This window comes from Xyrauchen texanus, chromosome 7 (assembly GCF_025860055.1).
Source record: "Xyrauchen texanus isolate HMW12.3.18 chromosome 7, RBS_HiC_50CHRs, whole genome shotgun sequence".
NCBI lineage: Eukaryota > Metazoa > Chordata > Actinopteri > Cypriniformes > Catostomidae > Xyrauchen > Xyrauchen texanus.
Window position 1 is genome coordinate 9,844,615 of NC_068282.1, and position 24,803 is coordinate 9,869,417.

General features: G+C 36.0%; 1 protein-coding gene across 2 annotated transcripts; it reads left to right on the forward strand.

The window, feature by feature from the left end:
• The first annotated feature begins 157 nt into the window (after window positions 1-157).
• Window positions 158-24,771, forward strand: LOC127647030 (calcium/calmodulin-dependent protein kinase type 1-like). 2 transcript variants are annotated; one of them, XM_052131084.1, is made up of 12 exons: window positions 158-238; window positions 2,132-2,250; window positions 12,900-13,031; window positions 15,092-15,166; window positions 15,325-15,463; window positions 16,782-16,908; window positions 17,153-17,228; window positions 17,634-17,746; window positions 18,184-18,262; window positions 18,385-18,472; window positions 19,075-19,243; window positions 20,377-24,771. In XM_052131084.1, exons 2-12 carry the CDS (start codon window positions 2,165-2,167, stop codon window positions 20,466-20,468), a joined length of 1,176 nt encoding a protein of 391 aa, XP_051987044.1. In that variant the 5' UTR covers window positions 158-238; window positions 2,132-2,164; the 3' UTR covers window positions 20,469-24,771. The 2 variants fall into 2 exon arrangements, with proteins under 2 accessions (XP_051987044.1, XP_051987045.1); XM_052131085.1 differs by having other exon boundaries at window positions 20,363-20,497.
• The last annotated feature ends 32 nt before the right edge of the window (window positions 24,772-24,803 follow it).

The following is a 24,803-nucleotide window of genomic DNA, read 5'->3' on the forward strand; positions in this document are numbered from 1 at the left end:
GTATAACGTATAGCCTGTATAATATTTAGGGGTTTGATACGGAACGATACGTATGGTATTAGGGTTGTATAATTATGCTGTGAGTTTAGGGTCACATTTAATTTAGTCAAGTGAAAGACGCCTCCTCCAGTCGCTATGGTTGACGTCAGGGTAGAACCAGCAACTATTGCATCGAAAGAGAATTGCGGATAGATTAAACGGAGGAGAGGAGCATCTGTCTATAGGAGCAGACGAACAGGTATTCCGTTTACGATTATAATTTTTTTTTCGAGTGAGCGGAAAAAGCTTATAAATTCATTGATTCAAATTTAGAAACAGCTAAATTACTTCGTTTCAAGCTGATTTCGGATATAGCCTACAATACATTTTATATTGCATAGCCTATCAGGGGTATCACACAACCGACCGGGTCATTACTATTCGCATATTACTATACGCAAATCAATTTGAAGAGTAGTATTCAATATAGGTTTCATTATAACATGCACGCTATCTTTTGCACGAGCGCTCATTGTTAAGGAAAAGTCATCAATTTGGGTTAAGCGCATTGGGCAATCCTTTGCTGACCTCGCCAGTATTTTCAGTGAATTGTTCTGCAGTATTTGCATCAGCATCTTCGACTTGAAACAGACATTTGTTGGATCTATTTTTTCCTGTCAATTAATGTTAATTCTTCGTTGTTCGTTCCTAGAAGTATATTTTAGTGCATGTGGCAACGGACACTTGCATGCGCATCGATGCCTAGTGTCTGAAAACACGCATACACACATGCGAGAACCATATGCATCCTTTGGCGTACAATGTAGTCCTTGTTCAAGATGTGGACCACAGTCAAACAATGGTAGACAATGTGCATGTTTACAATTGCTCTCGCAAGGACATGGAAAAGCTGTTTCCCTTGATGACCATGGTTGATTGATTACCATGGTACAGTTAAGATATGATCCTCCTTTGATATATACAACAATACTGAATTATATTTATATATCTTGGTATATACATTGTAATCCAATGTATCTCAAAGAAAGCAATGGATTGATAATATCTCCAAAAACATGGTACATGTCAAACAATAGCTACCACTGTAATCTTTTTTTAATTTATTTTTTATTTTTATTGGCACTTTTTTGTTAAGGTTAATGTTATAAGATTGTATTCAAATTCTATTTTATTTCATAACTGGTCTGAGGTATTTACAGCTCAAAAGTTCACCTCAATTACAAAAATGGCAAAGAAAAGAGTTAAAATGATTGCTGGATCTCCTTAGATGCTTCTTCTTTGTCTTACAAATGGATGCTTTGTACGGTAATAGAAGAATTTCTGTATAATATAATTAATCTTATCTTGATGGAAAACTTCAATAAGTGTGTGTTGGTGTGTCAGCTTAGAAAGGCATTAATGGTGATTTCAATCTAGCACATTAATCAATGTACTGTTAAGCTAGATGTAAAGGAAGCTCGTGAGAAGTTGCAGAAATGTAGTGCATGCTTAAACAGTCACTGTAAAATGCTTGGGCTACATATAATGACTAATCCTGCAACCATAAACTATTGGTTTGGTCCATCTTCCCACATTAAGAAAGTAAGACAGCATTCACACATGCAGACATAATTGGTCATGTGATGTGATAATGTACCTGTTAGAATGCTACACTGTTATAACGAGCAAATTTTAATAACCATTTAACAGAAAACGCACAGGTTGGAGCCATGACCTAGCGGTTTTGCGTGCTCTGACAAATTGAGATGCATTCCTCATTTGGATGAAACAAGTTTGAGTCTGACTTGCAACACATTACCATTCCGTTTCCCTCTCTTCTCCCCATTATTCTTATCCTCTTTCTAATGTACTAAAATGGCTCAAAGACCAGTAATAATAATAATAATAATAATAATAATAACAAATTAGATATAGCTTTTGTGCAAATGTGTTCTTTAGTTATTTTAGTGTCTTATGAATGTAAGAGTCATCTCATCAACTAGTTATATATTATTCTAAAGCCACACTTGGCACCTTCTTTAATGTTAGTGTTGTGTTAATTGTCAGTCGACCAATTTATTTCCATGATGATACACTTCCCATAAGCAAAATTTCTCTGATTTATTTGGCTCCTCTTCTGTCTTTTTTTTAGTTCCTCATTGGTTCAAACCAGCTAGCCTACACAATGCCTTTAGGAGAGGATGAAAATGGATGGAAAAAGAAGACAGCGGATATCAAGGAAAATTACGATTTCAAGGAGGTCTTGGGGACGTAAGTGTTTTTGATCAATTAATTGCTCAATTTACCATGAAAATGCTCAAAGTCTTATTTGATTAATCTCAGCAATGGATTTTTTTAAGTGTGTCTGACTGATTACATACCTGCACTGTTAATTAAAATAAAAAGAGGTAGGGTTGCACAGATGTAGCAGCTGCCGATATTTATCAGCCAATATCTGACTAAATTAAAAGCATCTGTATATTGGTCATTAGCATGAAAACATTGATATGGAAAAACAATGATTTATTTCTAATGAATTAGAAACACACTTTACAAAAACACTTTGAATTCAAATGCACAATCCAAAAATAATAATAGCCACAATATGTAGAAGGGTTGTCACTCCTAAGAACATGTAATATTTAAAAGAAATTTGTTCTTAAGTTAATGCGGAAAGACCTCCATTAATGGACGTGAAAGCAGCACTTATCTATAAGCTACATGATGAAGGAAACCATCTAAAACACTTTGAAACCAGCAGCATTTAATTGATTCTTTGACTGAATTAAGATTGAAATCTCAATATGGTCTTGCCTGTTTACTAAACCTTAAAAGGAGTTTTAAATTCTAGGCTGCATTTAGCACTCCAGTCAACGGTGTGTGAGCAAGCGGCACCCTCTAGCGGTCTTGATCGCATTGTCCATTATACCAATATAATACAGAATTTAAAAGGGGGTTTTATCCTTTTGCTAAAATGTTTTATTTTTCCATGATGTGGTTGACATTTCTGTGAAATTGCCCACATATGCATAATATTAATTTATTATGTTATATTATATACTGTAAAAACATGTAAAATGTGAGATCTGTTGTTTCGTACTGCACAAATAGAAGAGCAAAATTGTTTTAGAAGTACAACATCATCATGTTATCATATTCAGTTATTTTATGTATCTATTTATCTTTCATTGTGGCTCTCTTTAAAATGTTGTCCTGTGTTCAACAGATCCAGTCAATGTTTAACGGAAATTATTTATTGTTAGAACAGTAAAAAACCAAAAAAAAGCTTCGTACCCTAAATTTGTATAGCATAATTCTTACATAAAACAGTGATCTGATGATAAAATTAGATAAATGCAAAATTTGGTATTGGTATTGGTGTCCGCCTATAATTGTTCATTACAATCGTTATCAGCCAAACAATTTTATATATGTGCAACCCTAAAAAGAAGTTTAAAATTGTCTTTAAAGGAAAATGGCTTCTTTACAGTTTTTGTTTTTTGTACCATATTGAAATCATTCCACCAACAGATTGTGGATACACACCTGCAGCTATGGCATCAACAAGTAGCCCATCTATTTCTGTAGCTCTTACTATAGTTGTTCTCAAAAGCCTTTATTTATTTTAGTCTGTTCAGACAACAGGAACAGAACTCAAACGTGAGTGGAAGCAGTTTTCTCTTTTTCTCACTTTGCCAGCTGTGATTAATGACTCCTCAGTGCAGCACACAGCAGGGCTTTGATTTCATTTAAATTTACACTCACACTTTACTTTTTCCTATTATTTTCCTATTATTTCCTACTATTATTTTCCAATTAAATCAACTTACAACTGCAACTATTGCATTCCTGAGAAGGTGGCTAAGTACTGGATTTCTATGTCCAATAAGAAAAGGTCAATCTTTTCTACACAAACACACCTTTCCTTTTTGATCAAATTATCAAGAACACAATGTTATAACAAGGCATATATCTGTACATGCTATGCTGCATCTCAGAAACCTAATGTAGTTCTAAAGAACTGACCTTAAAGATGTGTAATTACGGCATGCAAATATATTTTTTTTTATTGTGCCTTAACTTGATTAACATAATTCCTGTAGTGTACAATATCAAGTCCCTTCATGTTTGTTTTGATGTTGTGTAGTAAGAGACCTGTCATTGTGCAGATATTACTCATCTGATGCCAGCATTTAGAGGCATAGAAGAGGACAAGAGAGTGTACATAGACCCCCAAGTGCACAAGCCCTTTTTTTATCGCAGACATATTTATACTGCAGAGTGTGTGGGTAGAGTGTGTACATTTACTGTCGCATTCAGTGCATCTTGGGCGATGTGTGAGAGAGAAGCAGAGGGAGAGAGCCAGACAGAAGACATAAACAGATGGACGGACTGGTCTGTCATGACGGATTTTAGTGGCACTCACGCAAGATCTCTCGTGAAACACGTGAGAATCAGGATGGCAAGTTATTGGGTGGGAAGCGCACAAACAACCTCCAAGGCACCGCTCGGGGGGAAAGTCGTTAGTGTAAAGCTGCTATAAAAACTGCACGCACAGACACATACACAAACATACAATATTCATCAGAGGGTTGTGATGAGTGCTTCTCCCCTCCTGCGGCCAGAATGACTGCTCTTTCAGATGGCATAACATAATCATTTGGGCACGCTTACTTCAGCTTGAGTTCACATGGCCAGCCTCATGTTCAAGCCCCTTCTTTGGAACCCTATATTGCTTTATGCTACATAATATCAAGAGATACATTATTTACAACACAAGGAGTATCACTCAGCAATCGTTAAAGTCACAGTTAAGTGCCTTGATGAGCATTTTTTGGGTAATATTTCCTACTTAAAAGAAGTGGGACATGTCGAAGCATGATCGTGAAATGATTAAAGATATTTAATTTAACCTTAATACTCGTTAGACATTTTGCCTATGGTGGGTAAGGGATCATCTGAAAAGTCCTCACATTGTGATAAAACGTGCTAAAGCAGTGGAGGGTGTGGTAAGGGGTCGCCTGAAAACTTCAGCCAGCAGCACCAAAGTTACAAATATTGGGCTATAGATATTAGGCACAAAATACACTACATTTAAGAAAATTATTTTGCTGTACATCACAAGATAACTCCAAAAAATGGCTGTATTAAAAAATGAATAAATACCACCCACTTTCCAGCATCCGACTGCATTCCGTTCAGAAATGTTCACCCCTTGAAACATTCAGGTGTGAAAGGTTTCAAACACTACCACAAATTTGCCATTATTCCTTATTCTTCTAAATGAACAAATTCAAGCCAGCAGACCTGCAACCAAGGGAGTTTGGAGTAGGGAACAGGAATTTGAGAGGGAAACAGCCGGAAATACACCTCGTCACCATCTCTGTGTTTGCTGCATCGAAGACATGTTTGTGTACACATTTATATGCATGGAAATTGGGTTCTCTTCAGGATTTGGATTTATGCTCCATTCAATTATAGAGAATGTAAATATTATTAATAATTTTCATCTACTGACACACAAATCATGGCTAGTATTAACATTAGTATTAAATCATAAATATTTTATTCATAAAACAGCAACAACAGTGATCATTGTGGACATAATTTGATGTTCCACTATATTTTCAGAGATTGGACATGAACTTTATTTACCACCTGCTGATTTAAAATGCAGGAACTGAGTTTGCGACTTTGAGATAAGACGTGCTTTTGAAATGTGTTAGCCCAATTATTTATTACCTATTACATAATTATTTATTACCTATTACCTAATTAGCCCAATTATTTATTATCCCTTTACCTATTTCTCACTTCATTTACATACAATACACCCACAGTTTGCGTGCATACAACCTCAGATTGCGAAAATACTCCCACCCATGCCCACTTGCACTTTGCGCTGGCACGAAAATTAGATAAGATGTTGTGCACGGTTGTAGCACGTAGGGCTGCGCTTTGCGCACTTATGAAAATAGAGCCCATAATGTAATTACATGATTTTTACCAACCTGTTTCTGGCCCTATGTCTGAAACACTTCACCTTTAAGACACGTCCATTGTTATGATTTAAAAAAAACAAAGTAAAAAAAAAACAGATGCAAATATACATTCGGTGTAAATAGTCCATAAAATGGTTTTACGAACAATTGACACAGATATTGGTTCTCGAGTTTTATGAATGAAGCCAAAAGTGTGTGCAATTTGATCAGAATTTCTTTCCATTGAAATGTAATAAACACCAATTATTTCAGACATAATAGAATTTACTTGTTACTAAAGTGCCTCAAAAAATATCTGAACATATTTGAGCAACTTCTCAAACCTCGCTAACTATGGCGAATCCAGCGATTAATTCTTTCTCAGAAGTGCTCATCAACCCGTTACCTTGTACACTGAACTGATAAAAGCCTATGCATCTTGACTCCTGGAAGTTGTGTAGTAGCCAGCAGGCAATTAGACAGTCAGTGAATGAACTGTGGTCGTTCTATGGCCATGCTATCTGAGGCTGAGTGTATTGACATTCTGCATTGAACAGGAGTTACTCAGTTAATTGTAAGTGATTCAATGGAGCTATCAATGGCAATGATCAGTTGTAGCATCGTTCTGAGAAGTCTATGGTTGTTTTATTTAGTTGGCAAACAGTGAATTCTACAGTGAGCTGAATGAACTGAAGCAGAGTGTGTAGTAGGCAAGATTGCTGCAACTGGGACCTGTTAGCCCCATCAGCAGAGAGAGAGAGGAGAGAGAGAGGGAGAGAGGAGAGAGAGCGAGAGAGAGAGAGAGAGAGAGAGTCAAAGTGTGACAATTCTAGTGAAAATCCAAAACTACAAGGAGATCTTCATTGAGGTTTGTTGTACCAATAGCAATGTTTAAATACTTTTGCCTATCCCAGTTTGCCTATCGCTTACAGTCTTGTGGAGGGGCCCTTTGAGAATTTTCTTACTCTCGTTTGGAACTACACTTCGAGTGGTGTCCCCTTCCTGCAGTGCCCTTAAAGGGTGCAAAAATGCAGTTTGGAATACGGCCAGTGTCTCTGTGGTGCTTGAAAAATATTGCTCTGTTTGTTTGAACATCCTGACAGCACAACACTGCAACATTGATCTAACCAATGATGTAAGTTTGGCAAGGGACTCTCTATTTGTTCAATCAACAGCAGTATCCGGGACAGCTGTTTGAAAACAATGTTTTATTTTTGCAGTTTAGTTTGGTGGAGTTAGTAACCCCGAAATTACTCACAAAAGGTTTCATAGACTAGAATGGTGGCTTGGAAGATTTATGGCCTTCTTGATGTCCAGACCAGATATTTCTCTGTATAGTCATAAATCTTTCCAAAATTGAACTGTTTCTCTGCATTGTCTCATCTGAAACCTAGCTTTAAAATCACATATGTAGCAATATCTCTGTGTTGCAGTTTTGACTAGCTTCCCTATAAGTCGCTGCTCTGGGTATTTAACTGAACTGTATATGTTGACAGAAAGCTTATTTCCTAAAGACGATTATGGAATTGGTTTACCCGTGAATTCTTTGAATAGAGTCAATTGATTTACTCTAGAGAAATTATATTATGTACTCTGGCTTATCTGTACACCTGGATTTTGACAGAGGATAATTATACATATAACAATGCCACACAAATAGATACAGTATCAACATAGTGTTTAAGAGATAGTTTAATTTTAGTGAACTGTGAAGAATCTGCTGTCTTGACAGACGCTGATTTGTGAAGTGCTTTGAATGATTGGTATAAGGGGCAAAAAAATGGGTTAAGGTTAAAAGAGTTGTGCTAATGGTAATTTATGGCCACATAAAGTCCAGTCTGCTTGTTGTCTACAATGTAATACTTTAAACAATTCCACATTCCAACTAATGAATGTGAACAAACTGAAGAAATATAATGGCCATTACTTTGGAGACTTGGAGAAGGATTTCTTAAAGGGATAGTTCACCCAAAAATGAAAACGCTCTCATCGTTACTCAATCTCATCTCATCCCATCCCAGATGTGTATGACTTTCTTTCTTCTGCTGAACACAAATGAAGATCTTTAGAAAAAAATCTCAGCTCAGTAGCTCCATACAATGCAAGTGAATTGTGGCCAGAACTTTGGCGGTCCAAAAAGGATAAAAAGAAGCATAAAAATAATCCGTACGACTCCAGTGGTTAAATCCATATCTTCAGAAGCGATTTTAGGTGTGGGTAAGGAACAGTCTTTTTTTTAACAATAAGTTCTCCTCCCTGCCCAGTAGTTGGCTATATGCACAAAGAGTTTAAATTGCCAAAAAAAAAAGAAGAAGAATATGAAAAATAAAAGTGTATATATAGTTAAAAAAAAGACTTTCCGGAACTGTTTCCGGATAACGCAAATGCATTTGCTTTCTTTGACCACCAAAACAGGTGTAAATGGGGCCTTAGGGATTTTAAAATGATAAAAGATGCTGGACAAAAAACTTCCCCTCTTAAAAATACATAACAAATAAAAAAAATTAACAGGCCCTCTGTTCATTTATTAATTACAAATTGTTGTGGTCAGTCTGTGTGAATCTGAGTGGCAAATGGCAAGTTCTGTGCAAATGGATTTTAGAAATGTCTCATTTAGAGATATTGGCTCCTTTGCATTGACAAAACATTAATGGAGTAACATTCATAATTATGCAGCCTTCCTTAGAGAGAAAGAGAGAATGCAATGAAAAGGTTTTGTTAATGGACAATTGTGACTGTAGGCAAAGTCCTACATTTTCTTTTATTGTAAACCTGACTGTTTATACAACTCTGTGCTCTATTCAGATCTATAATGAAATCTAAATCTATATCTAAACTTTTGATTATCAGACAGTTGATGTGCTCCTTTGTGTTGATGAATGCGATGGACATTATAAAATGGATAACTCAATTTAGTACCTGTATTTTTTGAGAGTGAATTCGGTTGTGGTTGTCATTCCCGTGTAGAACCGAATTCTATGTGTACATAACGGAATTAAGCATTTAGAAGAGGAGTGACACCCGTATTTTGCTGCATTGTGACGTGACCATAGATACCAACTATTACCTTAATTTCAAGGACTATATCTTCTAGCAAAAGAATAGCACATTATATAGCACAGCCTCTCATACCTAATTGCTTTAGACCACACCCACACAAATCTGTTTTAGTTTGAAACGCATCAATTTCTCCATGTTTACACCTCTCATTCACACTGAGGCTACATCGATCTACATTTTCAGACATTTCCCAAAAGTTGCTCGTACACACTGAAATGCCTGAACATGCTTAAATCCTTTTACTGCGCTTATGAAAAAAACATAAGAATCATGGCCCTGCATCATTTCCAAGTATAGTCTGAAGCGCAATTGTCCTCGCCTTTGAAGGAAGGAAATGTGAAGGTGTACAAAGTACCATTTATCTTTAACAACGTTATCAAAGAAGTTAGCAGCCACAGCAATGCCGCTACAATATGGGCCGCCATCTTGATTGTTTCGGGATGAATGGATCACATGACTGTGTCACGTGACAACAAATACTTCATCTTTTTCAAATATCTCCATTTTCCCTGTCCGCACTACAATGCGACCAACAATGATACATTAAAAAAAAAATTTTTTTATCCACTTGGGAAATCATTTTCGAAAGGCACAGTTTTCGCTGGACAAAAACACTGTCTTCTATCAGGAAGACTTGCAGACTTGAGTGAGATTTAAGATGAAATTTTTTTGATGAATATAAAACAGAAAAGTCGGGATGGGACTCAACTGGTGGTGGTGAGGTGGTGGAGGTTGCCGTGTTAGCACACTGAAACAGCAATGTTTCTTTATAAGCAGACTTATAAAGCAATGGCTTACATGTGATTGGCTGGGAATTACCCAGCTAATGGTTCGTTGATGTACAACTGCTAGTCTTCCCACTAAAGCTACCCTGCGCTTACATGGACAGAAGTATATATATAAATATAAATTAATTCACTTTTTAAGTGAAAATGTATTATTGTAGACGGAGCCTGAAGCAGCGTTTTCCACCACCAAAAAAAGAGCACTTTTTTAAAACTTGTGGATTATGAATATAAACATTTGTTTTAATTGAGGTATACATTTGCATACATTTACCAGTAACTCTGTTGTCTCCATATGATTCTAAACACACTTGGGTAGTGTACAATGTTCACATAAGCATTTTCATATTTGTAGAGAGCTGTATAAGAGGTGCTGTTTAAAAATGATTAGCCTTGTAACATGTCAAAATCATACCATCAGCCTATATTCATCTGCGACACAATTTTTTTATTTACAGCCACACACACCCTGTCTTGTATCATTTCCTAATCTCCATTCTCTCTCTTCCTCCTCCTTTACCCACAGGAAGCCATAGGAGGCCTTAATTACAACATGTCTCACAGCAACAGCACCGCACTCACTCTTGACTTCCTCTCTCTCTTTCCTTCTTCCCAACCTGCTTTTTGCCACTTAGGCACTTTGATTAGTCTGTGATTTGAGTCCAGCGGAAAGTTTGTTGACAGCTGCAGTGCTCTATGAGCGCTCTCTCTCAATTTACATCCCTGTTGTGATCATGACTCACTTGCCTGGCTTGTTCTAGGACATTGGAGATTTTTTTTTATCACAACAACAAAATCAGTTCATTTTAATTTAAGTCGTCCTCTCACAGAGGCATGTAATAAGACAGAAATGCACAAAATAATTTACAGTGGCAGTTCGGCAAAATTGACAGCACCGATTAGCTAAGTCGTCTTGGCAATGAAGTTGTTATGTTGAATATGTCCAACAACTTTGTACGAGATCGTATGACTTGGCTCATACGAAAAGGTACGGCTTCTATTCCCATAGAGACCAACCAATAGACAAATAGAACTAAAAGTCGACACAATGAAGGCATAACATTTTAGATTCTATTGAACACTTTAAGAAAGTAAACATCTGTAAACAAATCTGGCTACTCATTCCATATTTATTTATGCGTAGCATACATTTTTGACTTTTTGAAAATATGTGATAAATCACAAAAGGATCATATATTTAGCCTTGGAACTGATAATCTTTTCCCCTCTGCTGTCATTTATTCTGTAAGTTGTTTTTCTCTTTTCCTTGGTGGCAAATTGCATGGTTAATTGCTTCCTCTGTGATTAAGAAGGCAGTTTAGGGAGTGTGTGTTTGGGACAACTAGATTACACATGACAGTGCTTGTTTTAACACAAGAGTCTATCTGTTCAAGGAAGACAGGGTGAACTAATGTGTTTTGCCTACATCTAAGAGTAAAAACTTGAAAGGATGCTCGAAATAGGACAAACACACCCCATAATGTCTAAATACACAGAATCATTCTTTAGATGATTAAACAGCTTGTGTTGTTTGTCTTTTTCTGGCTCTTTCTTTTCACCTGTGTGTAAATCCCACTGGAGGGTATAAACTTGGAAATACAGAACAGTTTCATATTTCATAGTCTGACCTGATAAAATATCAGTCGTTCACAATACTTTTGTGGCACAAACAAAACACACAGAGAAATGCATCTCCTAAAAAGTTGTCAGCGCTGTTTACATCCCCTTTGTGTTGTTTTATGCAACAGTTAGGGTTGAATTACCGCTGAAGGTAAAAATCTCTGTGAATGAATTTTAGTGCTGTTCAGAGTTATGTCAGAGATTTTTTTTTTTTCTCTGGCATTTATGTTGTCACTCTTAAAGGGATTGTTCACCCAAAATTGCAAAGTGTGTCATCATTTACTGTTACCAGCATATTGTTCCAAACCTGTATGACAGTGTTCCCCAATTAGTTTTCACCAAGGGCCAAATTCTGTCAACAACACAAGGTCAAGGGCCACCAATCTTGTTGTTTTTATTGTTTTGTTGATAAAAGAATTACATTATAAATATTCTGAATTTTTAAAAACTAGCAAAAAATAAATACAAATCAAATTTAAATGAACAATCTGGATCTCCATGTCCTCCATGCGAGTCACATGTTCCTGCTCGTCTCCAAACGGGATCTCCTCCACGCACTTTCCCTAATTGCAGATACAATTATTATACCCATGATCGTTTGCTACAGCTTAAAGCCCAAAGTATACTCCAGTTTTTACGCAAACACTGACTGTCACCTTTCAAAGTCACCTACAACTTAATCTGACTGTGTGCATGGAGAGGCATTTGCTGCATGCACGCTACGACTGAGATACCGAGATATTTCTCTTCAGGAGTTTAGACACAAAGATGTCTTCATATTCCTTCAGACTCGTTGTACAAATGGAAGTATGTTCTGATCTGCTCACACATGCGTTCGTGACATGCACATCCACTGTTTTTGTTTCCAACTTCGTCTTCTATTGTTTTATCGGCTATTACATTTTCTAGTGCTTCTTCATGAAAGCAATGGCTCAAAGGTGAGTGTTACCGCCTTTTGGACCCTCAATTTATCGCGAATAATTCCAGACGTACACCCATTCTTTACGTTCAAAGACGCATTGTTTGAAAGATTGGGCTGCGTGCATTCAGTGCTCGCGCACTCTGCTTTTGACCAAATTTGAGTCACGTGCTCTGTACGTGGACGCTCAGCGTCTGACCAAAGTATACTTTGGGCTTTGGCCAAACGTGTGTCTGTCCAATAGGACCACCTATTGAGGAACCCTGCTGTACGAGTTTCTTTCTTCTATGGAACATAAAAGGAAATGTTTGGCAGAATGTTAGCTCAGTCTTTATTCGCTTTCTTTGCATTTTGTCCTCACTATGACGATGACTGAGACTAACATTATGTCAAAGAAACAACAACAACATATTAACATCATGGTACTTTGTGGTACTTTTTTCTTCCAAAACACATTATATGCTGATGATGAGTTATTCTGGCTGGGTTGACTGATCCAGGATATTGAATGTGAAATATTCAACAGCACTAACTTTATCCTTTCCTTTCCACCAGGGGGGCGTTCTCTGAGGTGTTCCTGGCTGAGGAGAAAAAGACCCAAAGGCTAGTGGCCATTAAATGCATCCCAAAGAAAGCTTTGGAAGGAAAGGAGCACAGCATTGAGAATGAGATTGTTGTGCTACATAGGTGAGAAATTATTTTCTCAAGGGCTTAGACTGGAAGAGGAAGCTCTTTTGGTGCCTTCAAGTTCTGCTAAAAAGGTCCCACTTAAAAGAGTTCTGAATTCGTAATGATGTTATTTAATCATTCTCTTGCTGGCACTGAGAATAATGGGAAATGTTATTTGGATGCACAAGCCTGTCACCTCATAAACCACAGTCATAAATTACAGTCAACATACACAAATACTACTTAACAGTGTTGGGTGAGTTACTCAAAAAAGCAATCCATTACAGATGAAGATTGTAATTAGATTACTTTACTGATTACTTCATCAAAAGTAATCATATTACTAATTACTTTTCTTTTACGTTGCATTCTAAGACAAATTTCTAAATAATGTCTATATTATAATGTCTTTACACTCCATTCAGCTGTCACATAAACACAAACAGATGTACATTTGAACATAATTAATGTTTTAAAAGTATTCTAAATAAATTATGTTGTTTAGAAATGTATGTAACCTTTTCACACTACATGAAAGGTAATGTATGAAAAATCGCAATAGGTGCTCTTTAATGCAAAATAAAATGTAAACATGTTTTGTATTGATTTGGGGTTATATCATTTTCAGGACATTTCCTTGACAGGAGCTGTAGCCTACATTGAGCTATGGTGCTCATGCAGGTGACATGGGTTCAAATCTGACTCAAGACATTTCCTGATCACATCCCTCCACTTTTTCCCCATAATCTCTCACCTTTGCTCTCAATATGTGGCAAAATGGAAAAAAAAACTAAACAAAACAATATATTCTATGCATTATTTATCTACTGTTTATATAACCTTTTGGGATTGATCCCTCTGTTTTGGGGATCAGTACCAGACAACATTTTCAGATCAGTGTTTGAGAACAAGCAAACCTTAGTCATGAATTGTGCACATTTATATGGTCGATGCCACAGAGAATATGACTCTCTGTGAGGTAGCGTTAAGGACAAGTGGCCGTAAGGATACTGAAAAGTCTGTTAGTTTTCCTTTTAAGAGCCAGATTGCTCCTGGAGAGAAGGAAAGCTAGTGTAAGTGCTATCTGTGTGATAAAAATATGCTATAGCCTTAGAAATCGTAAAAGTCTGCACCGGAAATGTCAAGAGTACTGGAGAGTCCTATTTTTAGAGTCTCTGTTGCCAGGGCAACAGCACACACAGAGGCTGAGATGGTATGGAGGTTCCCCGCAGCATTATCGTGAAAAGAAAGAGAGAGAAAGAGTGAAAGATAGAGAGAAAGAGGAGGAATAGGAAGAGACAAGAACAGAGAAAAGATTTAAGAGAGAAAGAATTCCACCACCACTGGTGTGAAAACTGTAATTACAGAGAGAAAGTCAGATGGGAGATGGAATAGAATTATAAAAGCCTGATGAGAGCAATGCAGCATGCTGTTTATGTCCTATGTAAGAGACTATAAATAGGGAAGAAGGAAAGTCCTAATGAATATAACAAAAAATAGCAATGCAAAAAACTTGTAAAGACATGTCACACTTTCCTTAAAGTCAGAAAAACATGAATACATAAACAAATTTGAATTTGCAGCATATTTAACCCTTTAAACGATTTTTCCTTTTATACTATTCATTTAAAACAAAACATGTCATAAAACTTTACAATAAGGTTCTATTCCTTAACATTGGTTAATGCATTAGATATAATGGACTTAATATGAACCATTATTTTTGCAATATCTTGGTTAATGTTCAATCATGTAATAATCAAAATATAGTTCATATTGCATTAGCTAATGTTAATATATGATATAATGTTAACATACAGTATACACATTTTAATGTACAAATGTATTATATGCTGAAATTAATATTAACCAACATCAGTAAATTATTTAAAAGTAGTGTTCATTGTCAGTTCATACTGTATTAATATTGTTGCGTTAACTAATACAATTTAACTGTAAAGTGTTACCAAACATGCATTTCTGAGAAAAATTCAAATCAGATTATTTAAAACTTAAATAATATTTTTCAATTTTCTGTTGTATTAATTGCTGAATTTCTCGCTCGTCTTTTGTTTCAGAATAAAACACGAGAATATTGTTTCATTGGAAGACATATTCGAGAGCCAGTCACATTTGTACCTGGTCATGCAGCTGTGAGTTCTCATCTCAGCATTCAAGATCACTCAACCATAGTGGCATTTTTTACTAAGATACTGTTTTAATGCCTTGTGCTCCTTTAATTAGCAGTGCCATTGAATGCTTATATTATAGAGTTGCTAACTGTAGGTTGTGTTGGTGTATGTGTCCACAGGGTATCAGGGGGAGAGCTGTTTGACCGGATCGTTGAAAAGGGCTTCTACACAGAGAGAGATGCCAGCAAGCTTATTCGTCAAATTTTAGATGCAGTGAAATATTTACATGATATGGGCATTGTGCACAGAGACCTGAAGGTAATGCCCAATTGCATAACGTGACACATTTCCAGCATGATTTTTTCCCCTGTCCCCACTGAAAGCAAAATGCTGCCACAAAAGAACATAATCCCAATCTATTAGAAATAATTTGATGTTTGATACTGTATACAACTATGTGGAGCAGGATTGAAGAACTGGCGATGCTACCCATTGCAATGTGACAGAAATAGACTATGTTGTAATGGAACTCTAAATACTGTATACTTTATACAACAATAAGGGCTGTCAATTTAATTACATGGTGTCCTGATTAATTAATCACGATTAATCGCATTTAATTGCATATACAAATATTTGCTGAGAAAGCCCCTCATATAAATATAATTCAATATATAATGATGAAATAATGATACATAGTTATCTTTAAATATAAATATATATGTAAATAAAATAAAAAATATTCAGAAAATTCAAATGCATTACATTCTTGTTGCAAAAGAGTTAATCATTAATAAGACAATACAAAAAGCGGCTTTAGAATACAATGTATTGTTTACTACCATATTATTGATCATAAGTCAGTCATTGGCATACAGTTCACAGCAATCCATTTCACAAGTGAATTTGTCAATCAGTTGGAGATTTATTATGAGGGCTTGTTTAAGGACCCGTCAATGCACACCTGAGTCAGACAATATTTATATATTGTCGAATATGATGGCTGATATTGTTTATGGTTCAATGTTGTTTCATATTACTTACTATTGTGAATTTGGCATCAGTATGTTGAAAGTTTTGCAGCTGAAATTGGTCTGTGCTTACCGAAATTAAATCACTCCCTCTCAATGGCCGAAGCTATAAGTGTTGTTGAATGTATGGTCACGCTTGAGCTCTGGTAAATGTCCACAAAGTGGCACCAAAAGCGAGTAGTATTTTTAGTTGTAAAAATATATTTCATTCAACAGGAATGGACGTTTTATTAAATCTACCCCCTTAATCCAGTCACCAACCCTAAACCTAACAGTCAGTGGAGTACAAATTTAATTATAGGGCAAAAACTCAACCTCCGAATCATGTTCACCATTGTTTATTGAAGTGTAATTACTTTTGGTCTTTGAGGTTACAGTAGCGCACAAGGGAAATGTGTTCACAGTTGAACTGAAGCAAAAATGGGCTGGATTTCTGGGGAAATTAACTTTCAGAAGTAACATGTTGATTTCCTGTGTGATCATGTTGGCATACCAAAAGAGTCCACCAAAGGCTGTGCATTAAATTGCGTAACAGTAGTTGGGATTTAATTTGATTAATTTAAAATGTATTACAGCACATTTCAATTCACTCTTTTTCTGTGCAGCCAGAGAATCTGTTATACTATAGTATGGAGGAGGACTCCAATATCATGATCAGTGACTTTGGCCTGTCTAAGATCGAGGACTCAGGGAGTGTGATGTCAACGGCCTGTGGAACGCCAGGATACGTAGGTATGAATAAGGACTATTTAAATGTTTTCTGTCCATCTTTACCACAGTTCTGTAATCTGACGGTTATTTAGAGTCTCTCAGTCTTTTGAAATTCCAACAAGTGTTATTAGTTTTAAAGTGCTTTGTCTCCCTCTGTCTCTTTGATGCTGCGCTGAATTTCCACTAAGCTCAAAATATAAGTGAACTGAATAGAAAAAGGATCACTGAAAGCTTCTCTCTCTCTTTCACTTGCTCTTTTTATCAGCTCCTGAGGTCTTGGCTCAGAAACCATACAGTAAAGCTGTGGACTGTTGGTCTATAGGAGTGATTTCCTATATTCTGTAAGTGTTTTTTGATCTACACTACCAGTAAAATATTTGGACACACTTTATCGTTTTTAATTATTACTATTTTCCCCATTTAGTAAAGTCTTTTTCCTCAATTCCTCAAAGTAGCCACCTGCTTTCTTTTCCTTCACTATGGTCTAACCATTTTAGTCATCCATTTTAATTTGTTTCAAATGAAAATTCAAGAAAGAAAGTAATTCATGCATAGGCAAAATTAAGATGTCAAGCCTTTAATCATAAGCCTTTAAATCAAAGGTTTTTAAGAAACATAAATTCAGTCATGGCTACTGTATTCCATTATTATAATATATTTTAGTTTTTTGCATACAAATGAACAATGGTGTTGTGCAGATTTACATGTATCTGTGTAGTTTATGTAAACACTGTTTTTTTTTGCAGCTTATGTGGCTATCCTCCATTTTATGACGAAAACGACGCCAAACTGTTTGAACAGATTCTAAAAGCAGAGTATGAGTTTGATTCTCCATACTGGGACGACATCTCTGACTCAGGTGGTTCTTCAGTCACGTGGAATCTTTTCTTAAGATCCTGTATTTATTACAGACAGGATAGTTCTGGCTCTAAACGTTTGCTGGATGAGCCACATTCCAAGCCATTATAAAATAGACAATAATATACTGCACAGAAACAAATGTTAACCTAAATATGTGCTTCAGAAGGTAGCATCTAAATGAATTGGTTTGATTCAAGTAAAAAAAGTATTATTTAACATGTCTGAATCAACTTTTTGATTCAAAATGAACTTTACGGATTAGATCAGGTCGTAATAGACCCAAAAGATTTCTTCTTTTTACATTGTGTATGAAAGAACTGTATTTATTGTGATTATTATGCTTAATAATAAACATGATTATTTATTGAACATTGTTATCTTTTTATTATGTTTTAATGGTGGAAGGTTCTTGAATATTTTTATATTTCTTTACAGCCAAGGATTTCATCGGCCACTTGATGGAGAAAGACCCATCTGGGAGATACACATGTGAGCAGGCTTTACAGCACCCATGGTAGGTTTACCTTAAAATACATGCTCTGCATATTTTGGCTTCACCCTTGATAATCGCAGTAATATCCTGTTCCTCTATTCACCAAAATTGCAAAGTAACCCATCCCACCTCTGATTTTGAAGGATTTCTGGAGATACGGCTCTGGATAAGAACATTCATGAGTCTGTCAGCGCTCAGATCAAGAAGAACTTTGCCAAAAGTAAATGGAAGGTCAGAATCTCACAATATTAGTCCAACAGATCTGCATCACATTCTTCACACTTAGCTTGGCGAGTTGAGTTTGAGGATAACTTGGCATAATCTTGGGATATGTTGCACTGATAACATTGTGGAATAAAAACCTCAAACAACTTCATTTTTATGCCCAGCTACTAAAACGTACTTGGTGAACCAAGTTAACCACACTTAGGCGGCTGTGTCTCAGTTGATAGAGCGGGTCGGCCACTAATCGCAGGGTTGGTGGTTTGAATCCTGGCCCACACAACTCCACATGCCGAAGTGTCCTTGGGCAAGACACTGAATCCCAAGTTGCTCCCAATGGCAGGCTAGCACCTTGCATGGTAGCCCTGCCGCCATGTGCGTGTGAATGAGTGAATGAGTCACAGTGTAAAGCTCTTTGAATACCGTTAAGGTTAAAAAGGCGCTATATAAGTGCAGACCATTTACCATATACATGTTCAAAAACAAATATACTTTTTTTACTGAAAGGCATTCCCTTCCATATTAAGGTCATCTTCTTACAGAAATGTTCTAGAAGATGCTTAAAAACATATGTTTGAGGCATGTTCTTGCTTATATTTTTGCCCTTGTAGCAAGCATTTAATGCAACAGCAGTGGTCAGACACATGCGGAGACTGCAGCTGAGCACCAGCCTTGAGGGGCCGAGCCAAATTACCACCACCGGCCCCTACCACAGACACCTGCTCCTCCCTGCCAAAGAGCTCGACAATGAGGAGGAAGAGGAGGAGGAAGAGCAAAGCAGTATGTTTGAGACTTGTCAAAGCCAGATAAAATGAAAAAGGCTCTTTCCCAATTTGCATAATGTACATGGTAAATAGTATGTGAAATAAGAATTAGTGTCCCAAAATCATAGTATATTGAAAATGGTTGGCCCAAATGGCATACTATTTCCAGTGGATTTTATAAGTATGCTTTTAGGGCTAGTACTGTCCACGTCCCCTTGCAAAACAGAAGAGGAGTTTTTAATGGTTGTAAAAAAAAGGGGGCCTGGGTAGCTCAGCATGTATTGAGGCTGACTACCACCCCTGGAGTCGCAAGTTCGAATCTAGGGTGTGCTTAGTGACTCCAGCCAGGTCTCCTAAGCAACCAAATTGGCCCGGTTTCTAGAGAGGGTAGAGTCACATAGGGTAACCTCCTCGTGGTCATGATTAGTGGTTCTTGCTCTCAAAGGGGTGCATGGTAAGTTGTGCGTGGATCGCGGAGAGTAGCATGTGCCTCCACATGCTGGAGTCTCCGCAGTTTCATACACAACGAGCCACATGATAAGATGCGTGGATTGAATGTCTCAGAAACGGAGGTAACTGAGACTTGTCCTCCACCACCTGGATTGAGGCGAGTAACCATGCCACCACGAGGACCTAGTAAGTAGTGGGAATTGGGCATTTAAAATTAGGAGAAAATTATTTTTTTTTTAATGGTGGTAGACAAACAGCGAGGATAAGCTGCCACAACCATTTTAAAATGTATGAACCTAAAAGTTAAAGGGGATTTGTGTAAGTTTTGCACCACTAGTTCCATCAAAACATTTGTTAAAATAAAACACGCTCCCTGTTTTCCATTGATCAAAAACAATGGCAGAGCCAAGGTAAATTTTGTCGAGCTCATTTGGGCCACTCAAACAAACAAACAAACAAACAGATTGCAATTTAATTTGGTACCAAATTATTCCAAAATGATTTCTTCCCAGTATACCGCACAGAATTTTAAATGACAAAACATTTACAAATTGGAATTTGCTAATGTTTTGACATTTTATTTAATAAGCTTGAAATGTTCATAGGCTATAAGAATGTGTGTTTTTAAAGACACATATAATTATATTAAGTTGATCCTGTCTTTTTACTGTTCGTTTTCATGTAGAATTTTCTGTTTAGGTTCTCCCAGTTCAGATGGGCGAAGAGGCAGTGCGGACCGGGATAGTCTTAGAAGCTGTGCTTACTGCTGTCGACCAACCAGCAGGATCTGAAGTAGAACTCTGAGCCTAGCACAACGCAGAAGCCACACATGCACCCCTACCACACCAGTCTAATCCGGAACACAGAGCTTTCCTGGTAGCATGCGCTAGATGGAGCTAGTGCTGATGGTGGAAAGCTCACATTTGAAAGGAAAAGACATTGGGTATATCATTGACAGATAAGTAACTCCTCTATGGCCATGTACACAATGCAAAGTTTTGGGAGTGACAACCACAATTGCGGGAGTGAATCCCGCAAGAGAGGAGACAGAATGGTTGACATAGTGATAACCATAGCAGTTTTGTCATCTCACATCTATAAATAAGGCCACGTCCACACTAATCTGTTTCAAACTGTTTAAATAATTTTTTAAACAGAAGCACTGTTTTATTTGTTTTATAAAGACCCTATGAATTCAAAATTAGAGTTTTGCAGTTTTAAGTCAATGTCTGTTTGCTTTGAGGTCATCAATATGCTAGTTGACAAAATTAGCTTTTAGCAGATATACACATTTAAAATGTACAGTTTTTCTTTTCTGGGAAAATAGACCAAAAATATTAATATATCATCTTGCACTCCACAGATTTTTGTCCAATCAAATGTTCTCCAGAATGAGGATGTTCCTCCCCCTAATATCACGTGCTATTAACTATCAAGTAACAAGTCATGGCACATGGTTGTGATGTAATTAAAGCCTATTCGCTATTTTAAAAAAATGGGATGAGCCTTTTGATATTCCCCCACCCAAACTTCCTGTTTCAATAGAAAACATGTCAACACAGGAAAGAAAAATCAGATTATTTTGGGAGGGAACACGATTTTTGTAGCTGTCATTCCAGAAAAAATTACCAAAATCTGTGTGTACAAAAGAGAATTTAAAGGAATATTCCGGGTTCAGTACAAGTTAAGCTCAATCGACAGCATTTGTGGCATAATATTGATTATCACATAAAATAATTTTGACTTGCCTTTTCTTTAAAAAAAAAAAGTGCACATACAATGGAAGTGAATGGGGCCAATCCGTTAACATTAAAATACTCACTGTTTTAAAAGTTTAGCCAGAAGATATACAAAATATGCATAATAACATGATTTTAGTGTGATAAAATCGCTTAGTACATATTTCTGTGAAAGGGTATAACCAATTTACAACTTCGGTTCCATTGACGATGTAATTTCAACAAACCCTTAAACTCTAAAACGACTGTAAAAAATATTTAAACAACTTTATAGCTCAGATAATACATGTGTTTTAAAGTAAGTGCTTTTAATAAATTTTAAGGTTCACATTTCTGCCTTTAAACACTCAAAAAAGGGCCCCATTTGATTTCATTGTAAGTACCCCACTGTAAGTTACATTTTTGCTTTTTTTTTTAAGAATGCTGCTGATTACTCTTAACTTGTATTGAACCTGGAATATTCTTTTAAGCACTCAGAAGAAGAGTGAGTGACAACAGAATTTAGCTGCAATGTGTACGTGGCCTATTTCAACCATAATTTATTTTGTCTGAATAATATTTCTGTACCCCAACCAAAGACAGTTAAAACTGTGTTTATTTAAGTTGTATATTTATTTTCATTTTCATTTTCATTATTATAATTATTTTAAGAGTTATTGATATTCAGGTCCGTTCCCCGTAGCAAATTAGTTATATACAATAATGTATTATTTTTAATGTCTTAATATAAATAAGCACCACTTGTATGAAGACTTGTTCAGGCTTTCAGGCTAAATTCATGGCAATGAAAGGTATAGTCATTTTATCTTTCTAAGACTGATTGATGACATTTTCTAGCCTTAATTCATTGTGTTGTTTGTTTTGTAAGGTTTGTTAGATATAGTTGTCTGTATCCTTGATTCTGTGCTCTGGTTCAGACTGGCTTTCTTTAGTGCAAATCAGTGGGGACAAAGTTTTGGGAATGAGTGTGTTGGAGTCAGAGTTTTGTTATTATTGCTCAAACTGAGATCCTATAATCTTGTTTTGTGAGTAAACCTGTAAATGACATGGACATCTGGACAGAACAGGGGTTAATCGGCCACTGGGTTAAGAGATTTGAACTACAGTCCAGGTAAATTTTTACACCCAGATTAAATGCAATTCTAAACCTGGATAAACTCCATTTTTAATAAAGATTTCATCTCAGTCTAGTATTAGACTTTGTGGGGCAAAAGCAATCCTACTGGGAGTAGGGAAGAGACTGTAGCTCTGTTACAAAACCTAGCTGCCTACATTTTAATTTGCTCCAGAAGGTATGCAGCAACATGATGCTGTTCACACCGAAGGCATAAATTAATATCAGTTTTCCCAGAGGGGGTGGGGGGTGGTTGAAATATTTTGTGATTGGATGCATGTTGTGTGAGCTGATTGGTTGATTGGTTACAGTTCTTATATTTGGTTCACTGCCCATAATCTGTACTTTTCTCTTGTGCAGAAGATGTCTAATGTTTGCATGACCTCGTAAATATGTTTACAAGAGCGATGATCAAAATATAAAACATAGATATACTTATTAATATCATTACCACTATGCTAATTGCAAACAGAAAGACAGAAACTATTGCTGTCATATGTCAATGCATATACTTTGGTACTTGACTGAATCTGTATCTTCTTTGGTTTTTTTCTTTGCGAAATATATGTTATATTTTAAAACAAAAAATTTAATTTTAGATTATCGTAAGGACTAAGTGCTGGCCTTACTCTCAAAACTGGAACAATGCAAGAACATGTGTCACCTTGTTCATCAGTATATCATATCAGTGCCAATGAGAGCACATGACTTACTTGAACCCATCAATTCTAAAAATGATGAATATTTTGCTATTTCACCCCTAAAAGTTTTCCCACTTAAACTTGTTTTCATACAGTTATACGATAAATTGAAACTCCATCCTTCTAATTTAAAGGTGCACTCAGTAACTTTTGTCTTTGTGTCATCTTAGACTTACACTGACACCTTGCGGCTTGGCTGCAGCATAATTTAAAATCAATAGTTTTCAGTTTCAGATGCCATTGTAGAAATGGCCATGTGATTCTAATATGGCAGCCCCCATGCGTGGACCCTCACCATGTAGAATAAACTGATTTTAAAAGGTTACTGATATGACTGGAGTCTTCATTTTAATGTGAGTGGTCATGATTTCCTACTTATATTGCAAAATTACAACTCATGTCTTTAGGAGTTCTTTAGGATAACTTTTTTAATGAATTACTGAGTGCACCTGTAACTGTATCATGTATTTGTTCAACTAATTGTTGGAATTGTGTCATTGTTATTAAAATGTTTATAAACAGTGTTGGGTAAGTTACTCAAAATAAGTAATCCACTACAAATTACTAATGACTTATCTAAAAATGTAATCAGATTGCTTTACTGAATACTTCATATAAAAGTAATCACATTACTAATTATTTTACTTTTAAGTTACTTTCTAAATCACTTTTCCTAGAAAAGGTTTTCCGCTCAAATTCTATATTTCGTCACACACCCTTCAGCTGTCGCAGAAAAGCTAACAGATATACATGTGAATTAATGTTTTATATGTATTACACATACTTCTTGAGCACAAGTAATGTACTCAAAATTAATTACTTCAATTGAAAGACAGTAACTGTAATCTGATTACAGTTACTTCAATTGAAAGACAGTAACTGTAATCTGATTACAATAATTTAACATTTAATGCATTACACTACCTTTTTACTTAAAAGTAATTTGATTACAGTAATTAATTACATTGTAACCAGATACACCCAACACTGTGTATATATATAAATTATATATATTTCAATATTTAATTTAGCACTGCTTCAAGTGAAATAATCAATTAAATAATTAAACAAATAGAACAGTCAATTGAGCAGTTCAACAATCAGTTGAAAGTTTAATTATGCAAACTAAATATAATATTTTTTGGCTTTGATCATTATTATTAAGTTTTTCATTGTTAATTCCTCACCTGTGCGAATATGACATTTCATTTGGTTTCACAATGAAGTATGCACAATTTTCCATTTCAGAAGGGAGGGGGGACAAAAATACAGTATGTGTATAATACATGATTATGAGGTATACATATATTGTATATCTTTTTTGTAAAAGCTACAAAGGTATGGATGCAATGCATCATGTATTATCGACGGAATTGCAAAGAGCCAATGATTTGTACCCGTAAAGATATACAGGTAGTAGCACGTTATAAATAAACACTCCTTGTCTATGCATTGTGTGTTCAGTGATATCATTGTGTACAGTGCAAATAAAGTTCACATTGAAGTGCTATGCAAAGGCAGACTGTGGTTGGTAATTTAGAGATTGCTCAAACACGCCCAGACATAAACACT

Coding starts and splice junctions, on each gene's coding strand:
- LOC127647030 (XM_052131084.1), top strand. CDS start 2,165: ATGCCTTTAGGAGAGGATGAAAATGGATGGAAAAAGAAGACAGCGGAT. Junction 15,167..15,324: donor TTGTACCTGGTCATGCAGCT/GTGAGTTCTCAT, acceptor ATGTGTCCACAG/GGTATCAGGGGGAGAGCTGT. Junction 17,747..18,183: donor GGACGACATCTCTGACTCAG/GTGGTTCTTCAG, acceptor ATTTCTTTACAG/CCAAGGATTTCATCGGCCAC.